This window comes from Mobula hypostoma, chromosome 1, assembly GCF_963921235.1.
Source record: "Mobula hypostoma chromosome 1, sMobHyp1.1, whole genome shotgun sequence".
NCBI classification, from domain to species: domain Eukaryota; kingdom Metazoa; phylum Chordata; class Chondrichthyes; order Myliobatiformes; family Myliobatidae; genus Mobula; species Mobula hypostoma.
Window position 1 is genome coordinate 188,049,892 of NC_086097.1, and position 20,069 is coordinate 188,069,960.

A 20,069-nucleotide genomic window follows, 5' to 3' on the forward strand; every position below is an offset into this window, starting at 1 on the left:
TCACTGTAGGTTTTCAACTGCAGTTTCACATTTGAGCAATATGTTCATGATGTGCTATTCTCAACCAAATGACAGTAATTTATAAAAGCAGTCACTTTACCAGTGGGTGGAGAAGAATTCCTGCCTGCAGTTAAATCATGGACTCCTGTGCAAACTGAACAAAGTACCAGTGCATAATTGATCTGATTTGACACTGCAAGCACTAAATCATGATTACAATGAGACTAATGTCACAATCCGGTTACTCCACATATGTGATGGTAGGATATCTGCCTGAGCTACAGTCCATTAAATGCACCATAAATGTGCAAGGCTACATCACACTCAAAAATTTGAAACAAATCAACACCTTTATCATCCTTACAATGAGTGCTACAGGACCAAATTACAGGTTTCTTCAAACTAATAAATCAAAAGTAAGAAAAGGAGGTTACCTCAGGGACCAAAGACCTATATGGGGCCAAGGAAATATGTGATGTCACTGTGATAAAAACCTTCACCGCACGTGGTTATAAAAAGCCATGGATGACAACAGAGGTGTGTTCACTACTGAAGGCCCGTGACACAGCCTACAGATCGGGGGACAGGAGTGCGCTTCGCTCAGCCAGGTCTGCACTTTCACTCGGGATCAGGAAAGCAAAAAAGGCCTACACGGGCAAAATACATGGACACTTCTGTGACACAGGTGACACCAGATGGATGTGGCAGGGAATTAAAGCTCTGACAGACTACAAGACCAGGCAGAAAACTGATGACAGCGACACCCCTCTACCAGACAGGCTTAACAATTTCTTTGCCCGCTTCAAAGCATCAAACACTACAGCAAGGGGGAGAGCCAGTCCCTTTTAACCATCTGACCAGCCGGTTCCAATCGTTGATCCAGAGCAAACACGGTGCCAGGGTCAACCCAAGAAAGCGGGAGGTCCCGACAACAACCCTGGATGTGTGCTCAAGGAATGTGCTGATGTATTAGCAGATGTCCTGACAGACATTTTCAACATCTCCCTTAGTCAAGCCATTGTCCCCAGATGCTTCAAAATCTCCATAATCATCCCTGTAGCAAAGAAATCAGTTGTAGCCTGTCTGAATGATTACCATCCCGTTGCCCTGTCCCCCATAGTGATGAAATGTTTTGAACGGCTTGTCAAGCCTCATATCACAGCCAGCCTCCCCTCATCACTGGATCCTCTACAGTTTGCTTATCGTCCAAATCACTCTACGGAGGACACAATATCCATCACACGGCACACAGCCCTCTCTCACTTGGACAACAAAGACACTTATGCCAGAATCCTGTACATTGATTTCAGTTCAGCATTCAATACCATCATCCCGCAGAGACTAGTGGAGAAACTGTCGCTGCTTAGCCTTAGCACTGCCATGTGTCGCTCGATTCTGGATTCCTTGACAGAGAGACCACAGTCAGTCCATGTTGGCAGGAACATCTCTGACTCCATCACACTGAGCACTGGATCCCCACAAGGCTGTGTGCTTAGCCCATTGCTGTTTACACTACTAACACATGACTGTGAAGCCAGATTCAATGAGAACCTGATCATTAAATTTGCAGATGATACCACAATGGTGGGGCTCATCAGCAAAAATGATGAAACTATGTACAGGGAGGAGGTCAAACACCTAGAGAGCTGGTGCAGGGATAACAACTTGATGCTTAATGTCACCAAAACCAAGGAGATGATCATCAATTTCAGACGGTCTCAGCCTGAGCACACACCCCTCAGCATCAGCAGCTCCACAGTGGAGAGAGTGGAAAACATCAAGTTCCTTGGGGTGCAGATCTCGGGCAATCTTACTTGGTCCAGGAACACCACTGGGATTGTGAAACGGGCCCAGCAGAGATTGCACTTTCTGAGGAAGCTTAAACAAGCATCACTCCCCACTAACATTTTAACTACATTCTACAGAGGCGTGGTTGAGAGTGGTGCTGACCTTTTGCATCACAACCTGGTACTCCAGCTGCAGTGCTGTCGACAAAAAAACCTTGCAGAGGGTGGTTAGGGGAGCAGAGAAGGTTATTGGGGTCTCCCTACCTTCTGTCCAAGACCTCTTTCAGAGTCGATGCCTCCAGAAGACACAGTACATCATTAAAGACCCCTCACACCCTCTCCATGAACTGTTTGTTCTTCTGCCATCAGGCAAATGTTACCAGAGCATCAAAACTAAAACCACAAGGCTAATAAACAGCTTCCTCCCACAGGCAGTCAGACTGCTAAATAGCTGCTCCACCTGACTCTGCTTTGGACACTTTTAACTTGTACTGGACACTTATAACTGATTTTAACTGACATGTGGCTGTTGTGTTTTACTATTTATTGTTATGTTTATTATTTAGTGTTGCGTTTGTTATGTTATGATTGCACTGCCCCTGAGAAACGCTGTCTCATTCTGCCCTGCAGAGCTGATGTATGGTTAGATTGACAATAAAGTTTTTTGAATCTTGAATCTTGAAGATAGAAGTAGAAAAGTTGTTTCCACTGGTAGGTGAGACTAGAACTAGGGGACATTGCCTCAAGATCCAGGGGAGAAGATTTAGGATGGAGATGAGGAGAAACTGTTTTTCCCAGAGAGTGGTGAATCTGTGGAATTCTCTACCCAGGGAAGCAGTTGAGGTTTCTTCACTAAATATAGTTAAGATACAGTTATATAGATTTTTGCATAGTAGGGGAATTAAAAGTTATGAGGAAAAGGCGGGTAGATGGAGCTGAGTTTACGGACAGATCGTCCATGATCTTATTGAATAGCAGGGCAGGCTCGATGGGCCAGATGGCCTACTCCTGCTCCTATTTCTTATGTTCTTATGAGATGTGAGCACGGTTTTGTACAAGGGAGACTATACCTCATAAATGTAACTGAGTATTTAAGAGGTAAACTGAAAAAATTGATTAAGACGCCACAGTAGATGAGGTTCACACAGATTTCACTAAGGTTTTTGCCAAGGTAGGCCAGTCCAGAAATGTGCTGCAAAATGGATCCAAAATTGTGAAAAGGGGCTGAGTGTTTTCTTGACAAGAAGTCTCTAATAGTAGCATTCTGCAAATATCGATGCTGGATCTTTGTTATAGAATTACAGAGCACTACATCACCAAAACAAGCATCCCTACTCTGTGCCAAACTGTTATTCTGCCTAGTCCCATTGACCTGCACCTGGTCCATATCCCTCCATACCTCTCCCATCCAAACATTTGCATCCACCACTTCCGCTAGCAGATCATTCCACTCTCGCACCACCCTCTGAGTGAAGAAGATCAGGTTCACCTTAAATATTTCAGCTTTCATCTCTAAAACCTGTTTGCATTTGCCCTGTCTATATCCCTCATAACTCTGTATACCTCTATCAAATCTCCCCTCAGTCTCCTATGCTCCAGGGAATAAAGTCCTTCAATCATTCCATATAACTCCAGATCCTCCAAATCAAGAATCATCCTTGTAAATTTTCAATATTGCTTGTAATATGTACAGATTACTTGGATAAGAATGTAAATTGTCTGCTTAGTAAGTTTGCAGATGACACAAATTGATGGAGTGATAGATAGCAAAGAAGATTGAATTAGGATAAAGCAAAACATAGATCAGCAGGAGAATTAGTAGAGCATGGCAAGTTGAATATAATCTGGACAAGTGTGAGGTAATGTACTTTGGGAAGTCATATTCTGGTAGAACATATAGCAAGATCCTTAGGCATGTTAATGCAGAGATGCACTTTGGAATACAGTTCATAGTGGTGACACAGGGCAGCGAAGAAGGCTTTTGGTACGTCTGCCTTCGTAGGCTGAGGCATTGAGTTAGGATGTCACTTTTCAGCTGTACAAAAGTCTGGCTAGACTGCACTTGGGAAGTATTGTATACAGTTTTGATGCCTATATATTAGAATACATGTAGTAGCAACAGAGGGTGAAGAAGAGATTCACCAGGATGTTGCCTAGAATGGAAGGCTGTACAAATAAGTAGAGACTGGATAGGCTGGGTTATTCTCATTGGAATATAGGAAGCTGAGTCTGACTTTATGGAGATGTATAATATTATAAGTGGCATAGATAGCATAGATAGTCAAAATATTTTCTTCCCGGGGCAAAGGGTCTAGAACTGAAGAACACAAGTTTAATATAAGAGTGGAAAAATTTCAAGAAGATCTGGGTGGCATGTTTTACCACACATTACGTGGTAGTTACTTGGAATGAGATGTCAGAGGAGTAGCAGAGGCAGATACAATGACAACATTTAAAGGGGTTTTGGACAGATTCTTAGATTGTTAAAGCATAGTTAGATACAGGCCTCACAAAGACAAATGGGATTAGTACAGATGGTCAGCATGGGCAAAGTGGGCTGAAAGGGCCATTCTATAATTCAGTTGAATGCACTTGTCTCAAATAAATATATTGTATATTAAACAATTAAAGACACCTACCATAATCTTTTGGAAAATTCTTCCACTTGATTAACTCAATCAGCTTATGAAGAGACAGTTTTGGCCATTGCTGATAAAATGGACATGCTTGGACCAGCTCTTCTTTCAATGCATAATTATGCACCAATATTTCCTTCAATATAGGTAGAAGAAAATTTGAGTCTTACCAACTTTGTTATTCAGATAGCTAACTTAGAAAACACATTTGTAGCCCAACAATTGTCAGTGAGTGAAACATTCACCTTTTTCACATTTTCATATTGTCCGACGGATATTTTGACAAGTTCACAGTTGGCCTGCGTAAGTACTGACAAAACCCTGTGAGCGGTGTCATTTGGAATAGGTATCAAAGAACCAAAGCTGTCTCCAAAAGACAACTAGAAATAAAAATAAGAATTAATACTCTTCTGAATTATTAATTCAAATCTAAATAGAAACATTTGGGCTTCACCACATTGATTAATCTAGGTTTACATTTTCAGCTGGAAATAAACATCATCATAGATATATACCTCTTGCTATTGCTGAATACTCATAGAGCCACAGAACCATAGAACATCATAGAGAGTTACCATAATCATCAATAATCAAATCTGTTTCAAGCCACTCAAAGAGCATAACTTTCCAATTTCAGTATGGTGAACAATTCTATTAACTCAAGAAATACTGCAGATGCTGGAAATCTCAGTGCTGGAGGAACTGAGCATCTATGAAGGGCAATAAACAAGTCAACATTTCAGGACAAGACCCTGCATCTAGACTGGAAAGGAAAGGGGAAGAAGTCAGAATAAGGTGGGAGAAGGGACAGAGTACAAACTTCAACTGATAGGTGAGACCAGGTGAGTGGGTGGAGAAGGGGGGTGGAATGAAGTGAGAAGCTGGGAAGTGATAGGTGGAAGAGGTAAAGTGCTGAAGAAGGAGGAATCTGATAGGAGAGGAGAGTGGACAATGGAGAAGGGGAAGGAGGAGGTGTTCGAAAGGGGAGATAAAGGACTGGTGCGGAGAAGGGTGAGAGGCAGGACCAAAATAAGGAATTGAAAAAAAGAGAAGGGTATGGGAAGAGAACTTACCAAAAGTTAGAGAAATCAATATTCATGTCATCAGGTTCAGCTGCACAGATGGAATATACGGTGTTGCTCCTCCAACCTGAATGTGGCCACATTGCGGCAATAGAGGAGGCCATGGAACAACATGTTGGGATGGGAATGGGACGTTGAATTGAAATGGGTAGCCACCGGGAAATCCCACCTTTTGTGGTAGGCGGAACAAATGTGCTTGACAAAGTCGTTCCCTCAATCTACATTAGCTCTCAGAGATGTACAGGGAGCCACGCCAGGAGCACCAGATACAGCAGGTGTCCCCAACAGACTCGCGGATGAAGTGACACCTCAGCTAGGAGGACTTTGAAATTCTGAATGATGCTGAGGGAGGCGGTTTAGGGGCAGGTGGAGCGCTTGTGCTTGCAGGGATAAGTGCCTGGAAGGCATGACTGGATAAGGGAGACAAGTACAGAGTGATCCCCATATCCCCATGGAAAACCGGGGGGGGGGGGTGGAGATACGCTTAGTGGTAGAATCCTGTTGCAGATGGCAGAAGTTATGAAGAATGATGTGTTTGATGCCGACTTTTGTAAGGTGGTAGGTAACCATTCTATTTCTAGAAATCAAGAAAAGGCCCCATAAATTTTGTCTTCATGCCATAAAAGTCTGCAAATCGAAAAAATGTCAGCTGAGCTGAACTATTCTGGATCTGATGATCTAAAATTGTACATTAAGATTTGTGAATACTTCAACATATCAGTTACTAACAACTATTGTAGGCCTTACGATATCCTACTATAGCATCACTCACTGTACAACAAACTGCATTAATTAATATTCCTTCTAAACAAATGGCGTCAGTCAAAATTCCTACTGCACCACACCATCAAACATTTATTACCACTGTAAAACCCATCGCAGATATGCTTATGGAGCAAGAACTCATCTTCCAATCTGGGAGGCATTTTGAAGTTTTCACCTTAGATAGTTTACACATTCTATTTCAAAGTCAAAGAATATGTATTATCAAAGTGTGTGTATATCAGCATACACTGTACTACCTTAAATTCCTTTAAGTAGATGGGTCAAATCCCATAAGCCTATTCAAAATAACTCAGACAAATCTTGTCCCCACCTTTAAGACCCGTTTTTCTGTTAGTGGTCCATACTGAATATTAACTATATCTCTATTATTCAACTTCACAGACAAATCTTCACTAGAATATTGCAGGGGACTAAATCATCCACGCACACTCCAGATACATAATTTCTTATCATTCAATTGTTACACAAATTCTTCCATATCTACACATTTATTTCTAAAACATGACATCAATTGGATGTTTCTCCATCTTCAACACCTAAAAGTTTCTAATCAAATCAGCTCATGAATGTCTGAAAAGTCAGTTTTAATGTGAAACCTTGTTACATATTCAGCTGATATTTCTTTATATAATGTTTCCCTTTCATAATTCTTTGAAATCTACTATTTCATGTTCTCAATGTGCTATTTTTACAGCATAAAATAGCTGCTTGGTTGAAGTTGAGGCTCTGATGGTCGCTAATGCCTAAAACAAACCTGCAGCAACTAATGGCAGTTTAATAGCACTCATTGTTTCGTACCTCATGCCACTAGTGAAAACAATAAATCCTTGCTCTATGAATCCCTTTAAATAACTCAGAGTTCTTTTAAATACATGGGATGATTGTTTTGTCTATGTAGATGTGTTGGTGACGTGTGTCACTGTGAGCACAGTATTATTTTCCAATGCATATACCTACAGAATGAATAAATACTCACAAAAGAAATCAATGATCTTAGCATGATTTACCAATGACATACCTGAGAGTGTAAGGATTTAATATTTATAATAACAGGATTTTCATATATGTACCTTGGCACTTGTAATGCCAGTACACTTTCCCCCCTTATTTGTTCCCAGCACAGGCATGCGTGGGAAAAAGTATTGATTCAGTCAACGTTTTTTCCATGCAGATAGCTTTTATTGAGCTTAGCAGCAAACAGTATCAATCTTTATCATTTCATCCTTAACAGAAGAACCACTAGAAATATCATTTACCTAAGATACATGTTTAATGTTTCATTTGTCACACAATTGTTTAAATCAGTTGCAGCTGTAGTTAATTTGGTTTTAGAAGCCTGAAGTATCCTTAATTATAGCAGATTCATAAACTTAGGATTGGATGCTTATTGTAGCATATATACTGTATATTACATACTTCTTAGCCAAGCAATTTAATTTTATTATATTAGCAACATATTAGGAGAACTGGGATTGTAAGAAATTTAGAACAGTTTTATCTTGTCATTGCTAATTTTAATTTATTGGAGATATATTTCTGAAATTTTGTAGAATTTGGGAATTTCATTACAGTCATTTTCAGTAGCTATGATGAAGAGAAAGACTTCACTCCATTTATTTCTCATAATTTGACTTGTATATATATCTCATTTGTTATTTTGATTTAATACCACTCTTCAATTGTAGTACATGACATATGTTTGCCTTCAACTCATATAAAAAAATCCTTGTAGGAACCTTGTATGAACCTTGTATGATCCTTGTCGGAACCGTGTACTTGCAACACTGTGTGTCCGACAGACTGATCAGCAGCACTGGGGCTGCACAGGGGACTGTCTTGTCTCCCTTTCTCTTCACTATTTACACCTCAGACTTCAAGTACTGCACAGAATCTTGTCATCTTCAGAAGTTTTCCGATGACTCTGCCATAGTTGGATGCATCAGCAAGGGAGATGAGGTTGAGTACAGGGCTACGGTAGGTAACTTTGTCACATGGTGTGAGCAGAATTATCTGCAGCTTAATGTGAAAGAAACTAACAAGCTGGTGGTAGACCTGAGGAGAGCTAAGGTACCGGTGACCCTTGTTTCCATCCAGGGGGTCAGTGTGGACATGGTGGAGGATTACAAATACCTGGGGATACGAATTGACAATAAACTGGACTGGTCAAAGAACACTAAGGCTGTCTACAAGAAGGGTCAGAGCCGTCTCTATTTCCTGAGGAGACTGAGGTCCTTTAACTTCTGCTGGACGATGCTGAGGATGTTCTACGAGTCTGCGGTGGCCAGTGCTATCATGTTTGCTGTTGTGTGCTGGGGCAGCAGGCTGAGGGTGGCAGACACCAACAGAATCAACAAACTCATTCGTAAGGCCAGTGATGTTGTGGGGATGGAACTGGACTCTCTCACCGTGCTGTCTGAAAAGAGGATGCTGTCTAAGTTGCATGCCATTTTGATCAATGTCTCCCATCCACTACATAATGGACTGGGTGGGCACAGGAGTACATTCAGCCAGAGGCTCATTCCACCGAGATGCAGCACTGAGCATCATAGGAAGTCATTCCTGCCTGTGGCCATCAAATTTTACAACTCCTCGCTTGGAGGGTCAGACATCCTGAGCCAATAGGCTGGTCCTGTTTCATAATTTACTGGCATAATTTACATATTACGATTTAACTATTTATGGTTCTATTACTATTTATTATCTATGGAGCAACTGTAACGAAAACCAATTTCCCCCGGGATTAATAAAGTATGACTATGACTATGACTATTTGTATCTATTTTCTGTCTGTCCATATTGAATTTAGTGTTGTGTGTTTATTATGGATAATTTGTCATGTGAGTGGGGGTGTGGTAGAAGCATATTAAGATAGTTACATATTACGCTTTGTCTTAGTTTAGTCTTGTTGAGTGTTAGAGGCAACCAGGTAATGATTTTTTTTTGTTGACTAATTAATTTTGTTTATTTCATTACTTTGCTAATTATGTTTAATTACACTAAATGAATGCTTATTATTCTTATTTCATTACATTATATTAAGATTGTTCGACTTTGCTGGTTTCGTAATAAAGGATTGAATGTACTTTTTTTTCAACTTAGTACTCAGTTATTTGGAAGCCCATCATACAGTGTCAGCCCCCATACTCAGCTTCTCAGCAGTTTTGGTTTTTTTCAAGTAACTGCTCCAATCGTCATGGAGAAATCTAGTATTGTTAGCTAAAATCTTCCATTTGTGATTCTTCTTCAGGGTTTCTGCCAATAAAGTTGCAAGGAAATAATATAACTCCTTCTTTCATCCTACATCCTATGTGAGCTTTCTCCATTAGTTCCTTTAGGTTTCCTAATTTCAGTTTCTCTTATTTCCTCTACATTTCAAACCTCTTCCAATGTTCATTCTGGTTTCTTTTACTTTGTCACTCCTTTTCTAGTTTAACTGATCATTCACCTATCTATCCATTTTGTCAGAATATTGGTGTCCTCTTTTTCATCTGTTGTTTTTCCTTACAGAAATCCCATTTCCTTGGAAATGATCCTTTGTAGACAAATTTAAATTGTTTCCTGGTTACTCTTCTTTTGCTACATGATGATGTACATAAGTGCAAACATTGTTCTGCGTAATATAATATAATTCAACAACTGAAGTTTGTGTAACCATGATTTGGATGTGTCATCATGGTATGATGTACAACTAACATTATTTTGGAATATAAGCTCCAGTTCTGCAGGCGGTACATTGGAGGAGAGATGCAACATTATACACAAAAGTATGATAAAAGTGTTAGTACAATGGTGTGGTCTTGTTTAACACTAGTCTTTTCTTCATTGATAATGGTTCTACTGCAAAATCTTTGAAAGGATAAGAAAACCAACATCGCCATCTTTTCCAACCCAAAAGCACCAATGCCTTGGCCCTAGTTACACTAAGTCAGCTATATTTGACAGCCCACGTCTTTCGCACGCTCAATATCACTTCCAAAGCAGACACCCTTTTCCAGGCTCTCGCATATAAATAGATTACCAAGTCGACCGAGGAAATTTTTGGGATGTGGTCCTTGAAAAATGCAACATCTCCACTGAAATTTGGGAGTATGTGGCCAATAAAAGCTCAAAGCAGAGAACTATTCATTGGAATGCTTACAATATCGGAAGCACATAGAAGCAGATAGGGCACAAAACCTCACAAGCTACCAACTTACCTATCACCAGTACCTTCCCCATCCGTGGAAGAGCCTGTAGGTCTACAACAGTCATGTTAGCCAGCTCAGAATTTCACAAAACCAGAGTGGAAGCAAGTCATCTTTGATCCCGAAAGAATATAAGTATTATTCTCCATTATTTTATATTCTGTAGTCTTAGATACAACTGACCATATCCTTCTCTTCAAATGTCCCTTCATTGTTCATCACAATGGTTAATATCTTTGCTTGGTTCCATTCCTAACTCTGTAGCACCATCTCTTGACACTAATCAGATGGATACAATGAAAAACATATCTACTCATTTTAATCCAGAACTACCTGTAATTCATTGTTGCATGCCTGGAGTCTGTTAATAAAGAAGTAGAATTTTCCTTCTATTATTTATTGTGAACACTGATGTTACTTTCTTTAAACACGACTGTAGGAGCCATGCACCACTTCTCTAACTGCATTGTATTCTGTGTTGCACGTTTATTATGAATGGGGGTGTGGTAAAAGTGAAGGGAATAAGTCATGTATTCATGCTTTTTTCATCACAGTTTGTAGCTGCTGTTAATAGGTAGATATCGTATCTCTTACTGACTGTTCAACAACACTCAAGTAAGCAAAGCATTTGCTTTGCTTACACTAGGGTGCACTTAAGTTTCATCACTTCAAGATTATATGCCCTTACGAAGGGTCTCGGCCCGAAACGTCGACTGTACCTCTTCCTAGAGATGCTGCCTGGCCCGCTGCATTGACCAGCAACTTTGATGTGTGTTGCTTATATGTTTGCCAATTGCTAATAAAAGATCAATCACTGAAGCAATCATTACAGGAGTGAGGGCATGTCATGCAAGTATAACAAATCTGTATGATCGCTAGTAGTGGCAACTGTTTTGGTTTTGGTTTGCTACAACAACCACAAATTTACAACTGAGCTACCAACTTCACATTTATCCTGACCACTGTTTAAGCCTGAACCAATCTGTTTGCAATTTTAGTATTTTGTCTGAAGCTGAAATATGCTTCAAACAAAAATAAAAACCATAAATTAGCAGGTGCAGGCCATTTGGCCCATCAGAACTGCTGTGTCATTTAATTAGATTTTTTGACTGTAACCTCAACTTTACATACCTATGCGGCCATGATTTTCTTTCACCCTCTTTATAATCTATCAATTTCTGCCATAAAATAATTCAAATGCTATGCTCCATTAACCTTTGAAGAAGAGTTCCAAAGTCTCACAAACATCTATCAGAAAAAAAAAATCACCTCATCCCAGTGTTCTACTTGCCCCGGTTACATGAATGGACTCTGAGGACAGAAGAGCTATTAATGTTGCCCAATTACTTAAAAAGAGGAAAAAGATTCACCCAATAATGATAAGTCATTTATTTTAACTCACTGTAAAGTTATTGAAATCCATTTTAGGAGGAGCACATCTTTCAATATTAAAAAGAGAAACCAATCAGGGATGGTCAGCATGGCCTAGTTGATGGAATCACCTGTCTATTAACTGAATCTTTTGAGGAGGCAGCAAGAAGGGTCAACGTGGGCAATGGTTTGGATGCAGACTCTATGGATTTTAGCAAGGCTTTTGACATTTTTGGACTGCCTGCCATGGTAGGCAAGTGAAAAAAAAACATGGGACTCAATAAACAGTGCCAAATTGGATCGAACAATGGCTTATTGACAGCAGGCAAGCATAATACTTGATGTGTGATTTTGTGATGGAAGCCTGCAGTGCAGCTCATAGGGTTCAGTAACTAGTCACTTGCTTTTGCGATACATTACTTATTTAGACCTTAATATAAGGGGCATGATAAAGATATTAACAGATGTTATAAAAATTGTCCGTATGGTTGACAGAGAGGAGAAAACTTCAAATATGGATGGTTCTGGTTGGTTCAATAAGTCCTACTGATGGGTCTCAGCCCAAAACATTGTTTGCATTCTTCTCCATAGATGCTGTCTGGCCTGCCGAGTTCTCCCAGCATTTTGTGTGTGTTGCTTGGATTTCCAGCATTTGCAGCTTTCCTCGTGTTTGTGATACGACTACTATGTACAGTTCTATTCACAGTCCTGGAGAACTATGATTGCAGTGAATAGGAGGCAGAAAAAAAAATTTCTTTAAAACGCAGACAGTGAAGACAAACATCATTGAAATGTATAAAATTATTTGGGGGTTATAGTGCTGGATGGAGTAAATAGGAAACCCTTAGTGTATTTCCTATATAACAGAAGAGTTCTAAAACCAGAGGGAAAAGGTTTAGGTAATTAAAAGGATTAGATATGAGGTTTCTAAATCACAGACAGCAATAATAAACCAATAAAATCAAGAGTGGATTACATTGCAATAGAAAAGTCAGCATTACATGACCTAATTTATCAGCTATAATATCTCATTGTTCCCTGGGTAGCATAATAATTTCTGTGTATTTAACAGATGTTGCTCACAGTAATATTGTTGGAGTGGCTAGTGTTAAAGTGGTTATTTGAGAGTTTAGATCTTCGAGGCTTCAGCGAGGAGAGCCTTGAGTAAGAGAAGGGGAAAAAAAGCTGTCGATGGATTCATTTTTTCCAGTTTATTTATTGGTTCCTTCTTTATATTTGCACAGTAGCGATACCAGGCAGGATAGCTGAAGGCTCCTTTTGTGGGATGTAGGAAAGCAAGGAGACCTCCAGTGTCCCTGACGACTGCAACAGCAAAAATTGCATTCAGCTGCAGCTTCTAACACTCCACATTATGGAGCTGAAGCTGGAATTGGATGAACTCTGGATCATTTGGGAGGCTGAGGGAGTGATAGATATGACATATAGAGAGGTAGTTATACCCAAGGTGCAGGACACTGGGTGACAGTCAGGAAGGGGGTAAACAGCCAATGCAGAGTACCCTCGTGATCATCCTTCTCAACAACAGGTACACCACTTTGGATACTGTTGGGGGGCTGGGGCATGAACTAGCAAATGAAAGTGGTCTGGTCTCTGGCACTGAGTCTAGCTTTGTGACGCAGAAGGGAAGATTAGAGAAGAGACGAGCTGTGGTGATAGGGGATTCATTAGTTAGGAGAACAGAAAGGAGGCTCTGTTAATAACGATGAGATTCCTGGGCAGCATGTTGCCTCTTGGGTGCCAGGCCCAATATATCTTGGATCGAGTCCTCAGCATTCATAAGTGAGAGGCTGAGCAGCCAGAAGTTGTGGTCTATGTAAATACCAATGATATAGGTAGAAAGGGGCAAAGCAAAATGATGATGGCGCTAAACAGCGACTCCTTTGCTTACATCTTCGGAAACAGCTCCATATTTTTTCTCTTTCAGGGTTTTTTTTTTGAAGACCCTGACCTGGAGTTACAAGCTGACTATGGTTCTTTGCAGGAATGGGACCCACTCTCGGGGTTTCACAACTGGCCATTGTTCACACGCTAAGGGCTTGGCCTAAGAGTTTGGCTTGACTTTGGAGGCCTAGGATCTCAGGGCTCTGGAGATGGGCAGATTGAAAGTTGGTGTCATGGCAGGAGATCTGTGTGTCATTGGGAAAGTCGGAATATCTACTCTGCGTGCCAGAGACCCGAGATCTTTGGGCACAGAGCTCGAAAAAAGCAACGTAACAGACCTTTAAAATCGTAAACCAGCGACTTGTCTGTTATGTCTCCCTGCTCACTGTGAAACGGAGACATCTCTTTCTCCCTTATTAGGGAGAGAGAGAGCCTATAGTATGTTGAATAACAGGTAAAATGCAAAGTCTTTGGGGTAACTGTAGATCTGTGTCTTTGCTGTTGCTTTGCTCACGCTTGAGTGCTCAGTGGCGGGTACTGATGCTTTTTTTTGCTGGTAGGAAGAAGGGAAATCGTTGCTTGTTGCCACTTACATGTGGGAGGGAGGGAAGCTGGGAGGGGTTTGGGGTTCTAACATTTAACTGTCGTTCATTCTTGGAGCGCTCCTCCGTTTTTGTTTATGTTTGCTGTCACGTACCCCGTGACGGGGATAAAGAAACCAGCAGAAATAGAAAACCACTTTGGAGTCTCGTATTGCTAACAACTAATAATATTTATTAGTAACTACGCAATACAGTAATATCAATGTAAATAAATCACACAGGTTAGCAATGATTATATATAAAAGTAAGTGTGGAATATATATGTATGAAAAAACCAAGCTTCTTTAAGTCTAGGGGTAAACAGATACAGTCTTACGATGTTGAGTAAAGTTCAGTTCAGTTCATGGTACTTAGTTGAGTAGTGATGGAGAGAGAGAGAGAGAGAGAGAGAGAGAGTGAGTTGAGTCTTCAGGTGAGCTGATGCCGTTGATCTTCTCGTCGTCCTTCGAAATCCTTTACAAGTCACTGACTGTGACTTTAACCAGGGAGACCAGTTTTCCTGTGGTGGAGCTATCACCCCGGCAAGGGTGGACACATAGACAACTCCCCACCAGTCAACCCCTTCTCCTACGTTGGAATAGCAATTTGGATCAATCCGCCTGATTGATCCTCCAAAACCCACTTTTCCTGCGGGCACAATAATGCTCATTCAGTGTCCAGATCATGTGTCTGAGGTCTGTATTATCTGACCTCCTATTTATCTCACCAGGCTGAGCATCACCTGTCATTCAAAGAGTCCCTCCTTCCTTTGTCTGTAAAGGAAATGCACAAGTAGGCAACAAGTCCTTGAAGAAATATCAACAACCTGCTGAAAATCATAACATTGAGTGTCCATTAAATAACACCGCCTTCGGTCACCATAGCAACTTACGAGCTGCTCGGTGCTGTCTCCAACTCCAAACTCAGTAAAAATCCAAAGTTACTTCCAATGCCTTAAAGTGACAGTCCAACCGTTAATCTTCGTCTCTCTCTCCTTTCCAAACAAACCATCAATGATGAATGTCTCTCTCTGTCTCTCTTCAAACAGTTAATAGGGGCACTCCTGAATCCCCTCACATTGCAAACAGAAAGCATTTCAGGATGTATATTGTATACATTTCTCTGACATTAAATGTACCTTTGAAACCTTGAAGAGTAATGAGGATCGGCAAAGTGAGTCCATGGAGTTAGGTGCTAAGTTAAAGAACAGGACCTCCAGGGTTTTGATCTCAGGATTGTGACCCATGTCATGACGAATGAGGCCAGAAATAGGAAGATCGTGCAGTTTAATCTGCGGCTAAAATGTTGGTGTAGAAGGGAAGGCATTAGATTTTGAATTATTGGGCTCTCTTGCAGAGAAGGTGGGAATTGTACAGATCAGAAGGTTTGCACCTAAAATGAAAGGGAACTAATATCCTAGTGGGAAGGTTTGCTTGTGCTGCATGGGGGTTGGGGTTAAACTAGAGTTGTAGGACCATGGGAACTAAAGTTCCAGAACAGATAGTGGAGAGGTTATGGAGACAGATGCTGTTAAGACCTCAGACAAAGTCAGGAATCAAAACATTGAGCCACAGAGTGACGAATGTTCTGAGCTGCGTATATTTCAATGTAAGAATTGGAGGAAAGACAGATAAGCCAAGGGCATGGATCAACACATGGAATTATGATAGTGTAGCCATTAGTGAAACTTGGTTGCAGGAGGGGCAGGACTGGCAGCTCAATATTCCGGTGTTCCGCTGTATTAGACGCTACAGAGTAGGAGGGATTGGAGTGGGAAGGGTGGCGTTGCTAGTCAGGGAAAATGTCATGACGGTGCTCAGTCAGGACAGATGACAGAACTCATCTAGTGAGGCTTTATGTGGGGAACTGACGAATAAGAAAGGCATGACCACATTATACTTTATTGCCTCCAAACAATTGATACTAGAAACATAGAAAATAGGTGCAGGAGTAGGCCATTTGGCCCTTCGAGCCTGCACCGCCATTTATTATGATCATGGCTGATCCTCCAACTCAGAACCCCGCCCCAGCCTTCCCTCTATACCCCCTGACCCCCGTAGTCACAAGGGCCATATCTAACTCCCTCTTAAATATAGCCAATGAACTGGCCTCAACTGTTTCCTGTGGCAGAGAATTCCACAGATTCACCACTCTCTGTGTGAAGAAGTTTTTCCTAATCTCGGTCCTAAAAGGCTTCCCCTCTATCCTCAAACTGTGGCCCCTCATTCTGGACTTCCCCAACATCGGGAACAATCTTCCTGCATCTAGCCTGTCCAATCCCTTTAGGATTTTATACGTTTCAATCAGATCCCCCCTCAATCTTCTAAATTCCGAGTACAAGCCCAGTTCATCCAGTCTTTCTTCATATGAAAGTTCTGCCATCCCAGGAATCAATCTGGTAAACCTTCTTCGTACTCCCTCTATGGCAAGGATGTCTTTCCTCAGATTAGGGGACCAAAACTGCACACAATACTCCAGGTGTGGTCTCACCAAGGCCTTGTACAACTGCAGTAGTACCTCCCTGCTCCTGTACTCGAATCCTCTCGCTATAAATGCCAGCATACCATTCGCCTTTTTCACCGCCTGCTGTACCTGCATGCCCACTTTCAATGACTGGTGTATAATGACACCCAGGTCTCGTTGCACCTCTCCTTTTCCTAATCGGCCACCATTCAGATAATAATCTGTTTTCCTATTTTTGCCACCAAAGTGGATAACTTCACATTTATCCACATTAAATTGCATCTGCCATGAATTTGCCCACTCACCCAACCTATCCAAGTCACCCTGCATCCTCTTAGCATCCTCCTCACAGCTAACACTGCCACCCAGCTTCGTGTCATCCGCAAACTTGGAGATGCTGCATTTAATTCCCTCATCCAATTCATTAATATATATTGTAAACAACTGGGGTCCCAGCACTGAGCCTTGCGGTACCCCACTAGTCACCGCCTGCCATTCTGAAAAGGTCCCGTTTATTCCCACTCTTTGCTTCCTGTCTGCTAACCAATTCTCCACCCACACCAATACCTTACCCCCAATACCGTGTGCTTTAAGTTTGCACACTAATCTCCTGTGTGGGACCTTGTCAAAAGCCTTTTGAAAATCCAAATATACCACATCCACTGGTTCTCCCCTATCCACTCTACTAGTTACATCCTCAAAAAATTCTATGAGATTCGTCAGACATGATTTTCCTTTCACAAATCCATGCTGACTTTGTCCGATCATTTCACCGCTTTCCAAATGTGCTGTTATCACATCCTTGATAACTGACTCCAGCAGTTTCCCCACCACCGACGTTAGGCTAACCGGTCTATAATTCCCCGGTTTCCCTCTCCCTCCTTTTTTAAAAAGTGGAGTTACATTAGCCACCCTCCAATCCTCAGGAACTAGTCCAGAATCTAACGAGTTTTGAAAAATTATCACTAATGCATCCACTATTTCTTGGGCTACTTCCTTAAGCACTCTAGGATGCAGACCATCTGGCCCTGGGGATTTATCTGCCTTCAATCCCTTCAATTTACCTAACACCACTTCCCTACTAACATGTATTTTGCTCAGTTCCTCCATCTCACTGGACCCTCTGTCCCCTACTATTTCTGAAAGATTATTTATGTCCTCCTTAGTGAAGTCAGAATCAAAGTAATTATTCAATTGGTCTGCCATGTCCTTGCTCCCCATAATCAATTCACCTGTTTCTGTCTGCAGGGGACCTACATTTGTCTTTACCAGTCTTTTCCTTTTTACATATCTATAAAAGCTTTTACAGTCCGTTTTTATGTTCCCTGCCAGTTTTCTCTCATAATCTTTTTTTCCCCTTCCTAATTAAGCCCTTTGTCCTCCTCTGCTGAACTCTGAATTTCTCCCAGTCCTCAGGTGAGCCACTTTCTCTGGCTAATTTGTATGCTTCTTCTTTGGAATTGATACTATCCCTAATTTCTCTTGTCAGCCACAGGTGCACTACCTTCCTTGATTTATTCTTTTGCCAAACTGGGATGAACAATTGTTGTAGTTCATCCACGCAACCTTTAAATGCTTGCCATTGCATATCCACCATCAATCCTTTAAGTGTCATTTGCCAGTCTATCTTAGCTAATTCACGTCTCATACCTTCAAAGTTACCCCTCTTTAAGTTCAGAACCTTTGTTTCTGAATTAACTATGTCACTCTCAATCATACAATCATCACAGCGATATTTGATTCTGCGCTTCACACTCCCTGGGTTAAAAATATTAAATATTAAAAATAGTAAAAATTAGTAAATATAAAAAATTTAAATTATAAATCATAAATAGAAAATAGAAAAATGGCAAGTAAGGCAGTGCAAAAAAACCGAGAGGCAGGTTCGGATATTTGGAGGGTACGGCCTAGATCCGGGTCAGGATCCGTTCAGCAGTCTTATCACAGTTGGAAAGAAGCTGTTCCCAAATCTGGCTGTACGAGTCTTCAAGCTCCTGAGCCTTCTCCCGAAGGAAAGAGAGACAAAAGGTTAAGGGCTATATTATAGACCACCCAACAGTCTGCAGGACTTAGAGGAACAAATTTGTAGAGAGATCACAGACTGTCGCAAGAAACATAAGGTTGTTATAGTTGGTGAGTTTAACTTTTCACATATTGACTGGGACTCCTATACTAAAAGGACTAGATGGGCTAGAGTTTATCAAATATGTTCAGGAAAGTTTCCTTAATCAGTACATAGAAGTCCCAATGAGAGTTTGTGCGATACTTGATCTACTATTAGAGAATGAGGAAGGCAGGTGACAGAAGTTGGTGTAGGGAACACTTTGCATCTAGTGGCTATAATAGTATTAGCTTCAAAGTAAATATGGAAAAATGTATTTCTGGTCCACAGGTTGAGATTCTAAATTGCAGTAAGGCCAATTTTGATGGTATCAGAAAGGATCTGGCAAGTGTAGATTGGGACAGGCTGTTTTCCAGCAAAGGTGTACCTGGTAAGTGGGAGGCCTTCAAAAATGAAATTTTGAGAGTTAGAAGCTTGGATGTGCCTGTCAGAATAAAAGGTAAAGATAGCAAGTTTAGGGAACCTTGGGTTTCAAGAGATATTGTGGTTCTGGTTAAGAAAAAAAATGAAGTGCATCGCAGGCATAGGCAGTCCCAAACAAATGAGTTATGGAAACTTATGGAGTATAAAAAATGCAAGAGAATGCTTCAGAAAGACACCAGGAGTGTTAAAAGAAGGCATGAGGTTGCCCAGTCAGACAAGGTGAAGGAGAAGTCTAAGGACTTCTACAGCTATGTTAAGAGTAAAACAATTACAAGGGACAAAATTGGTCTCCTGGAAGATCAGAACTGTCATCTATACGTGGAGCCAAAAGAGATGGGGCAGATCTTAAATGGATTTCTTTTGCATCTGTATTTACTCGGAAGGCAGACACAAAGCCTATAGAAGTGAGGTAATGCAGCGGCCAGATCATAGACCCTATACAGATTACAGAAGAAGAGATGTTCACTGTTTTGAAGCAAATTAGGGTGGATAAATCCTCAAGGCCTGTCAAGATGTTCCATCAGACCCTATGGGAGGCAAGTGCAGAAACTGCAGGGCCGTAGCAGAGATAATCAGATCATCCTGTGAGGACAATATGAGTGAGGTTGATGTTCTGGAGCATGTTGATATTAAGGGAGAGGAGGTGTTGGAGTTGTTACAATACATTAGGACAGATAAGTCCCCGGGGCCTGACGGAATATTCCCCAGGCTGCTCCACGAGGCGAGAGAAGA

The 20,069-nt window shown here is 41.1% G+C and overlaps 1 protein-coding gene across 2 annotated transcripts in view; it reads right to left on the reverse strand.

The window, feature by feature from the left end:
- cnbd1 (cyclic nucleotide binding domain containing 1) overlaps positions 1-20,069 on the reverse strand; it is a 148,491-nt gene that overhangs the window by 23,672 nt on the left and 104,750 nt on the right. For both annotated transcript variants that reach the window (XM_063061641.1, XM_063061649.1), the window contains exons 7-8: positions 4,669-4,803; positions 4,427-4,559 (exon numbers count right to left, since the gene is read on the reverse strand). In XM_063061641.1, the coding sequence (XP_062917711.1) occupies positions 4,427-4,559; positions 4,669-4,803 (268 nt within the window). The remainder of the gene's footprint in view (positions 1-4,426; positions 4,560-4,668; positions 4,804-20,069) is intronic.